The sequence below is a fragment of the Sinocyclocheilus grahami genome, unplaced genomic scaffold (genome assembly GCF_001515645.1).
Source record: "Sinocyclocheilus grahami isolate Dianchi unplaced genomic scaffold, SAMN03320097.WGS_v1.1 scaffold222.1, whole genome shotgun sequence".
Classification (NCBI taxonomy): domain Eukaryota; kingdom Metazoa; phylum Chordata; class Actinopteri; order Cypriniformes; family Cyprinidae; genus Sinocyclocheilus; species Sinocyclocheilus grahami.
Window position 1 is genome coordinate 673,404 of NW_015505401.1, and position 10,129 is coordinate 683,532.

Sequence of the window (10,129 nt, forward strand, 5' to 3'; positions counted from 1 at the left end):
CCCACACTGAAATTCGGGACCTGATGAAGCATAATTCTATTACACAGAGATGTGTGAAATAAATTTCCATGCCTTTTCTAAAGATTTATGGGATTATTTATTTTTCCAAAACTTTACCAGAGCTGGAAATTGCTGTTTTAAAGTTACATGTCTTTTCCAGGTTTTTCATAACCATACAACCCAAATATGACGCAATAACCCAGATCTGTCAGAAGCACAGGATGCAGCAATAAAACTAATGATACTTGGATCTGAATTTATAAATTGATTTGAGATATTTGTATGGCTGAATTTAATCATTGGAACTTAGAAGCCCAACATGGGTTAAAAAAATCTATCATAGAATTATTGCCGATTTGACTTATTAGTGTTTGTATTTTCCTGTGCGTTTGGATTCATTTTGAGGATAGAGAATCTGTGAAGTAAAGCAGTAAGTGAATAAAGAACAATGTTTTAGAAATTTACTTTTTTCAGGTTTATTATACATGCAAATATATTTTACTATAAACAAAACAAACTGTTGAACCCAATTCTTTAAAAAAAAAATTATGGTTTTGAGTGTTTTCTAATATCCGCTACTTTTATTTTAATTTTCATATTATTAAAGCCCTTGTTTTTATTTAAGAAAAACAAAACTTTTTGCAAATGCAAAATATGGAGAAAATGTTGTTAGAGCAACATTTTCAGCTACAAAAATATTTAGGTTTCTCTGTAGGTGAAAGTTCAACCTTGGTATGAATATGGATTTATAGATATGCACTGTGTAACAAGATTTTGAACAGAAACATTTATGATTGGTATCCTTCATACAACACTATTTAAGAGGTAGTAGTAGAGGTAAATGTATTTTCAGGGACACACTGGTTGTAATTCACTGATCCCGTTTATGAGATTTGAACCTACAACCTATCAGTAGCCCAGATCAAACCCCATGGCTACACCACCCAAATTTATCACTTAAGTATTATATTTTATTAAATTAAGACTAACTATTGTACATGATTCTCCACAGAAGAGGCTGTACAAATACTAATAGAGGACCAAATCTGATCCCTCACCAAGGAGCAATCATCATCAGCAGGGGTCAGGCTGATCTCGTCCGGGGAGGTGATGGATGAGCGAGTGGTGCGAGGCGTACGGGGCGAGGGCAGGGTGTCCCAGGTGTTGTAGCCTCTGGGCGGGGGAGTTGGCATCTGAACGCCTGAGCGCTGACAGCAGTTTTCAGCATTAGACATCCAAGCTTCCAGGAGTTTCTCTCTGTCCCAGTCTAAATTTCAAAGGGAAACTTAGGTCAGTGTGCATGGCAAAAAAAAATAAATAAATGAAGAGTCAGTGGAATTTGTAGCTGATTCAAGAGTTTAAACAAGGCTGTTCTTCTGGGCTGAAAAACCTACCCAGATGTTCAGTAGGTTGTTTTCCCACATGATATGAGAGCACTTGTTTGTCTTTATATGAAACCTGCCAGTCATGGCTGGTATACTCCCACATGGGAGGAAAAAAAGGAAGTGAAGTATGCTTTTAGCAATAATGAGTAACCATTAAAATGCATGTTAAGACATTCATTACTTAAAAGGTGCAAAGATATTCACTTCTTTTTTAGGCTCCAGTTTCCTCTTCCTCTAGTTCAAGAGATGGTGACGACATATAAAAAGGACATATACTTTGATATCTTTGAATGAACATATTGGTTAACATCAATGAATTGTGCTGGGGTAAGAAAAGATAAGAAATGTCACTTCCCAGAGGAAATCCTGGAGACAGATTCCAGACGCTGAAAGCAAGATAACAGTCTAAAGTCCAAGGCAAAACACAAACAAATACAACCAAATAAAACTTGCTTCCAAAGAAAGAGGCCAGATTTTCCCAAATGAAAATCCTCAAAGTGCATTTCACCTGCTAGCCCAACTGTTTGTGCTTTACCATCGTAGTTTCAGGAGTCAAGACTGTGAATTTGGGTTTAAGATTAAAGAAGGTGAAACTGCATATTTGAGCCTCGGCTGGCGGTCTCCAGAGAGGCCGTGGCAATAATAGCAGCGCACATGAATCAGAGCTCTGCCCTTTTCTCTCATGGGCTCTAGTCATCTGGAACAAGTCCTGCTAGACAGGCTGCTCACATAATTGGAGATTATTAAAGGGGTCATATGATGCGATTTCAAGTTTTCCTTTCTCTTTGGAGTGTTACAAGCTGATTGTGCATAGATAAGATCCCTGAAGTTGCAAAGACTAAAGTCTCAAACCCAAAGAGATATTCTTTATCAAAGTTAAGACTCTGCCACACCCCCCCTAAAATGGCTCGTACTAACACGTCCCCACATATCTACCTCACTATGTGGAAATATTTGCATAATGCCACCCAAATGTGCACGCAAAGAAAGAAGGCGGGGGTTCAGTAACCGCAGTTAGTGTTGAAGCAGCATGTCAGGGAGACGCTGTGTGTTTCTAGGCAAAAGCAAAAGCACTTTATTTGGCCTTCCGAAAGTAGATGCATTTAGGAATCTTTAAGATTACTTACAACAGAACAGCAATGCATTTTATGGACGACCGTTTCGTGAACCTAGGAGAGGGGGTAATTCTGACTTTGCTATGACAATCTGGCGCTTCTGAATCAGCTGAATCAGCAGTTTTGTTATTAGTTTAAGTATTTGCTATTGACTGTTCAAATGCGGAGTTTTGCGCATTGTGTGTGTGTGTGTGTGCGCGAGCGAGAGAGCGCGAGAGCGAGAGCGAGAGCGAGAGCGAGACACATCACAGTGGAGTCAGCTGTCTTAACAGTGGCTTGTGTACTGCAAACACATATTCATCACTGTGTCTGTCACGAGACTCTGTTCCCCTTTTGGGCTCTGTCTTTGCATTTTTGAAAGCTGAAGCTGCGATTATGGTAAGGGGCGTTACATTTCCAACAAGTGCTTGCGGTGTTCGACCAATCGCAATGCACTGGGTCAGCTGGCCAATCAGAGCAGACTGCGCTTGTCGGAAGGAGGGACTTTGTAGAAAACGAAGCGTTTGAGAGAGGCGGGGCATAGAGGACTTACAATAATGTAAAGTATTTGAAAAATAATACAGTATTTAATTTAGTTCAATTGGGGCCACAATACAGAGTTTTTTTCCCCACACATTTCATCTGTAAAAAATGTCATAATACTTAGATAAGGGAACACATTCACAATTAACTGAGGTTTTCCATCAATAAATCTATTAATTTAAAGCTAATTAACAGCAAGTAAGGTAGTTGTTGTAGTAGTTAAGTTTAGGCATGTGGTCAGGTTAAGGGATATGGTCATGTAGAATAAGGCTTTAATATGTGCTTTTTAAGTACTAATAAACAGCCAATATGCTAGTAATATGCATGCTAATAAACAACTTGTTAATAGTAAAGTAGGGTTGGGTACCGAAACCCAACCGGTATGTACCCGTAACCGGTATGTACTAGAACCGAATCAGAACGCAGATTTCGGTGCCACTTAAAGGCACAATATGTAAGATTTGTTTATTAAAATATCCAAAAACCACTAGAACGGTGTTATATATTTTGCTGACTTGTGTACTTACATTATCCCAAATGTTTCTAAAAAATTTTAAATCCAGAGAAATAAGCAATTTTAACTAGTGACAGACCGTGTCTATAGTGTCATTGTGTCACCTGCCAATGATGTGATACACCCTCGATTTCCGGTTTTGTTTTGTAGAAAACATGGAAACACCAAAGACACTTTAAATATGTTATGAGTTTTATTAGACAGGTGACGACCTCACAGAGTAGCATAATAACAGAACTTTCAAATGTATCTAGTATGATAAAACAGCTCTGCTTTTTTTTCCACATACGCACGACCGGAAGGAGCGGAAGCGGTCGACTGTGGCATAATAAAAGCTCCGCTGCTTTCGAGCCGTGTGTCACGCTCGTTCAGCGGCCTCGTTTCTCTTCAATGGCTTTCAGCCTCACCCTGCTTCATTCTACTACGTTAATAAATCATTAGCTCATCCATGAACTTGATTTCTGCCCGAGTCCCGTCAGATTGCATCGACTGTGGGGATGAAGACGACAACTCCCATGATTCCACACTCAGTCACGGCATCATCAAACTACGCCTTTGTCTATTTGTTTATTTTGAACCCTCTAGCAGTGAAAACGTACATATTGTGCCTTTAAATGCTTGAGCGATCGATTGAAATATTTGTTCTCCGAAACGGACGTAAGGATCACCGCACGAGAAAAATAATTTCTCAACTGAGAAAATTCAGGAAAAAGTCGGAAAGCTCCAATAATACAAATCCAACACATCTTTGTAGTAACGCGAGTGTCCATGTTGTTTTCACATTCTGACTTAATAGCACAACTCGGGAAATTAAAGCATCTGAGGAGAAGACTTGCTCTGATGGCAGCAGGCAGATACCGTTAGCTAGCTAAGCTAAACATTCTTAAATTAAAATGCCTAAAGCTAAACCAGAGATGGCTTGAATAACACAGATAAACTATACATTGTCACAGTCGAGTGTTTATTGTCTTTGTTTTATCATTCAAAACATTTATATCTTCCGTTTACTCAGTTACAGCGATAGCAATGGCCTTTGTTCATATTAGCAAAGAGTATAGGGATTTCCTGAGTTCTATTCCTTCTGTGATGCACATGTGGAGTTTCTGCGCGAGGGCACCCTCTGGCGTCCAGTATGAATAAAACAGACATTAAAGGGGTCATATGATGCTGCTAAAAAGAACATTATTTTGTGTATTTGGTGTAATGAAATGTGTTTATGTGGTTTAAAGTAAAAAAAAAAAAAAAAAAATTCCACATACTGTACATTATTGTTTCTCCTCTGTGCCCCGCCTTTTAAATTTTTTTTACAAAGCTTATCGGTCTGAAAAAGCGAGGTGTGCTGTGATTGGCCAGCTATCCAATGCGTTGTGATTGGCCGAATACCTCAAGCGTGAGATGGAAATGTGAGGCCTAGCGGCCTAGCGTGAGGGGAAGCCCCAGCTTAGCGTGCGCTGAGGCCGGGATAGAGTGAGCTGAGGCCGGGCTAGCGTGAGCCGAAGCCCTGGCTTAGCGTGCGCTGAGGCCGGGATAGAGTGAGCTGAGGCCGGGCTAGCGTGAGCCGAAGCCCTGGCTTAGCGTGCGCTGAGGCCGGGATAGAGTGAGCTGAGGCGGCGGGGTCGAGAACGGCGCGCCCGGCGGATGCGACGAATGAGCGGCAAACCACATATGACGACCCCGGGATGGACTCCGCTTTGTCCATGGTGCGAAGTTGATGTATTCCCTCAGCGACCAGAACAGATCCGCTACAGGCAAGACGAAGCGGATATCGTCCTCTTTTGGAAGACCAAACAAAGTAGTTTCGCTTTCACAACGAAGCACACAGCGCCTTCACGACATGGCTGCAGCGTCAACAATACTACAGCGAGAATAAAAGTTACGCCTTCTTTCTTTGCGTGAACATTTGGGCGGCGTTATGCAAATCTTCCCACATAGTGACGTAGATATGTGGGGGCGTGTTAGAACGAGACGTTTTAGGTAGGCGTGGCTGACTCTTAACTTTTATAAAGAATATCTCTTTGGATTTGAGACTTTAGTCTTTGCAACTTTACAGATCTTCTTTACGCACCAAGAGCTTGTAACACTCCAAAGAGAAAGAAAAAATGTAAATCGCATCATATGACCCCTTTAAATGTGTTTATAGCGCTCAACAATGGCCAATCCATCCTATTTTGGGCATTTATTTATTTTTAAGTATCGATTTGGCACCGGTATCGTAAAAAAAAATATATACGATACCCAACCCTATTCTAAAGTGTAACCAAAATGTCAAAGCTGATCTTTTCCACCAAATGCAAATGCATGATGGTCACTGGCTGTCAAAAAAAAACAAAAAAACAGAACAGAATAAACCAAACAAAACCAAACCAGAACAAGCAAGTCGGTCACACTTTATTTTAAGGTCCAATTCTCGCTATTAACAAACCAATAACTAGGACTTTTGCCTCAATAAACTACTAATTTGCTGCTTATTAATATTTAGTAAGGTAGTTGTTAAGGTTAGGTATTGGGTAGGATTAGGGATGTAGAATATGGTCATGCAGAATATGTGCTTTATAACTACTAATAAACAGCCAATATGTTATAATAGGCACGCTAATAAGCAACTAGTTAATGAAAATTGGTCCCTATACTAAAGTGTTACCAGCAAACCAAACCGAGTTTTCAGCTACCAACTCTCAACAAATTTGACCAAAATTCAATTTGGGCCAGCCAACAGCAGTGAATATAATATCAATCGTACCATGTGCCCGAAGAAGAGCCTCTGCGGTGAAGAGAGGAGCTTGCAACATATCTGCCGTCTCAACTATCAACATGTCCTTCAGTCTCCTGAGGTCCTGCACTCGCAAACCTTCATAAAACTGAAACACAGTAACACGGTTACGTGTTAAACATCGAATCAAGAGCGAAATCAGTATTCAGACATCTGCATCAAACTCTTCTATTTTTACTGGTCTAAAAAATTCAGATTCAAATCTGACACATCTGGACACCAGGGCTTGAGGCAAATGTTAATGTCACAAGAAACTCCAGAGTTTATTTGGAGAGCTCACCTCCCTGCGGTCTAAGGCTGCATACTCTGCCTCAATATCCTCTGCATGGGGGTCAGTAGAGAAGACCATCTGAGACTCCAGACTGAGTGCAAGCTCCTTATGGTGCTGCCTTTCTGCACAGTCACATGGGGTCTCCTTGTTTTCATTCTCTGCAAACAGGTCTGCACCACGCTTCACCAGAAACTGCAGGAAGAGGGAAATACTGTTAATATACAGAGGAAAGATCAATAGATTAACAAGGTCATGACATGAGGATCCAAATAAGGTTTAACTGAACTAAGATAGCATACAGTACCTTTTGGAACATACGCTATTATACATAAATAGCAATATTTGCCACATTTTTTTGTGAAATGTAGATGTGGAAGAATTTTTTGTGTGTTTGAGTTCAGGTAAAGTATTGAAGATCAATTCCAGGAAGTTTCAAAACATAAATCAGTTATATTTTACAATAAAGTTCTATATGTTAACATCAATTAATGCAACAATCAACATGAAACAATTAATAAAAAACGTTACAGCATTTATTCATCTAATTTTGATCTAAATTGCCTTTTTTATTTGTATATACCTGAATACATTTGAACTTTTCAAGATGTATAAATTATTTTATATTATGAACATGAACTAATTATGAACATGAACTAACAATGAACAATAGTATATTTATTATTTAACATTACCTATAAAATAATTAAAAGAAAAGCATGCTGTTCAATGCATTTATGTATAATGTATTAACTCATGTTAACCTTATTGAACCCTTATTATAAAGTGTTACCCAATAAACACATTTTAGAATAAAAACTGTTTAATCATTTCTATTCCAAAACAAAGATTCCCAAATGTTCCAGATCAGGGATCTCAATTTCAAATCACCTTGTGCCAACTAGCCAGGTGGTCAAAAAAGGTAACCCAATGAAATGGAGATACGGGTGTGCAATATGATATTAACATGAACGATTAAAATGTCTCCACAGTTTTGGCATTGCACAGAGATTGCTAGTGCTGCACCTATTCTGGTGTAGTCAGGTGATGTGTCCAAAAATATTTTCCTATTCACTATATTGAGTTCACTATATGGAAAGAGTGAATCAGAATGATTTTGGACACACCAACTGTGTCTGTATGTATCGACAGTGTTTGATAATCATGCTACATGTACCTCCACACACGTCTTCATCCCTGAGGCAGCAGCGTAGTGTAGTGGTGTGTTCTTCTTGTTATCGGTGGCACTGACGTCAGCACTCTCATATTCACCCCGGTCCAGTTTGGCGCCGGTCCACTTTAGGATCATCTGGAGGCACTCAGCCCGTCTGCGTTCATCTTCATAGGGACGGGCTAGTCGCGGCTGCAGCGCCCCTTCGGATAGCAAGATATTTGGCCCCATGCATAACACATGCAGTGTGGTCTCATTGTGCATGTTACGTTTGTTGGGGTTCCCGTCCTTGCTGAAGAGAAAGGACCTGTGAAATTATGGCATGGTGGATGACAAATAAATAAAAATTAGCAGTCATTGGTTCTCAATTGGTTTTGCTTTAAGAAACCAGATTTTAGCGATGTATTGATAATGAAATTCTGACAATAACAATATACCAATGATTATTTTTACACCACCCCCGTACAGAACATATAACTTTCCAAAAGCAAACTAACATGAGTCTCTTTCCAACAACTATACATTTTAAGCAACACTGGCCTGCTGATTCAGACCTAGAATCTTCAGCACATTTGAGGTTGAAACAGCTGTTTTGCCTTAAAATAACTTCCAAAGATTGGCCCCTAAAATTCCACACATTTTAGGCCAAAGAGTTTCACACTGGGCAGGAAAAACAGCAGAACGTGATGATTTGTGTACATGATCGGAGTACTTCTAACAGTTTGAATGCATTTAAGAACCAAGGAAATTTTGTATCATTTATAAAATTCAGCTTGGAGCCTGACAGATGTGTGTGTCAGATTCAAATGTTTTGCGGGTCACTGAAATATAAGAGTGTCTGCAATAAGGAAATGGAATAATTTGTCTTAAAACCAAATTCTTCAAAATCTTCTCTCTGTATTCATGTTGGTTTCATACGGCTTTGAAAATATATATATACCATTTCCAAAAAAGGTTATAGTTTAATGACACAAAAAATGTCATGAGGTATTGAAGGGATAGTTCACCCAAAAATGCCAATTCTGTCATTAATTAGGCCTACTCATTAATTACCTCATGTGGTTCCAAACCCGTAAAACCTTTGTTCATCTTCGAAACACAAATAAGATTTTTGATGAAATCCGAGAGTTTTCCGACCCTGCATAGACATCAATGCAACTGAAATGTTCCCAAGCCCAGAAACGTAGTAAGGACATAGGTAAAACAGTTCATGACATCAGTGGTTCAATTGGAATTTTACGAAGTTACGAGAATACTTTTTGTGCACAAAGAAACAAAAATATAGATTTTATTCTATCCGTCTGCCACCATTTTGGAGAGTACCACGACGCATGCGCGTGCTTTACACTGTATGTAAACAACACAACAAACAACGCATCATGGTTCTATCCAAAATGGCAGAAGACAGTAACTCAGGGGAGAAGAACTGATGAATAAAGTCATTATTTTTCTTTTCTTTTATACAAAAAGTATTCTCATAGCTTCGTTAATTACGGTTACCACTAATGTCACATGGACTATTTTACCAATGTCCTTACTACCTTTCTGGGCCTGGGAACATTTCAGTTGCGATGCTGTTTATGCGGGGTCAGAAAGCTCTCGGATTTCATCAAAAATATCTTAAATTTGTGTTCAGAAGATGAACGAAGGTCTTACAGGTTTGGAACAGCATGAGGGTGAGTAATTAATGACTCTTAATTTACATTTTTGGGTGAACTCTCTCTTTAACTAGGGGTGCTCCAATTGATCGGCTACCAATCACTATCGGCCGATAAAGGCCGATCTCAAAAAAACTATCTCATGCTGATGAGAGGTTTGGCATGGCATGCAGCTGCACCGTCTCAGTCTCTGTCCGACGCGGGTTAAATAATTATAATGCTATATTTCTTCATTAAATAACTTATAAAGTCATTTGAAAACCTTGTGTGAGACGTAACTTCACAAACAGCATGAGTGAATCGCCGCGCCCTCTCTCTCTCTCTCAAAATACGCAAATGGCTTCAAATCACCACACATCGCGTCTGTCTATAAGCGAGCTGCACAGTTGACACAGGAATTGTCACTTGCACAATCGAGGAAGTGTCACATCGTCACTAAAGTTTATAAATTGCATTACTTTTTCATTCTTGCCAGTGTTTAACCATTCAGCGCATTTTCCACGCTCATGTTAACGGATTAAAGCGGTCACTACACACGGTTGTGGTCCGGCAGCGCATCTGCAGCAGTGCAGAGATCGTTTCCGCACCGAGTCTATTGCTCCGCTGCAATCGCTAAATTAAAGTAACAGCGCATTGTTCTCAGTAAATATGAACATGGATTGACACGAAAATGTAGCAATTACACCATAAATGCATATTATTAAAGTCTACTGTGTTTCACAATCA

The 10,129-nt window shown here is 39.5% G+C and overlaps 1 protein-coding gene across 1 annotated transcript in view; it reads right to left on the reverse strand.

The window, feature by feature from the left end:
* Positions 1-10,129, reverse strand: part of LOC107596628 (ankyrin repeat and IBR domain-containing protein 1-like) — a 34,815-nt gene that overhangs the window by 18,017 nt on the left and 6,669 nt on the right. Inside the window, exons 3-6 of the mRNA XM_016287388.1 lie at positions 7,752-8,052; positions 6,587-6,769; positions 6,277-6,394; positions 1,059-1,267 (exon numbers count right to left, since the gene is read on the reverse strand). Of these exons, the coding sequence (XP_016142874.1) occupies positions 1,059-1,267; positions 6,277-6,394; positions 6,587-6,769; positions 7,752-8,052 (811 nt within the window). The remainder of the gene's footprint in view (positions 1-1,058; positions 1,268-6,276; positions 6,395-6,586; positions 6,770-7,751; positions 8,053-10,129) is intronic.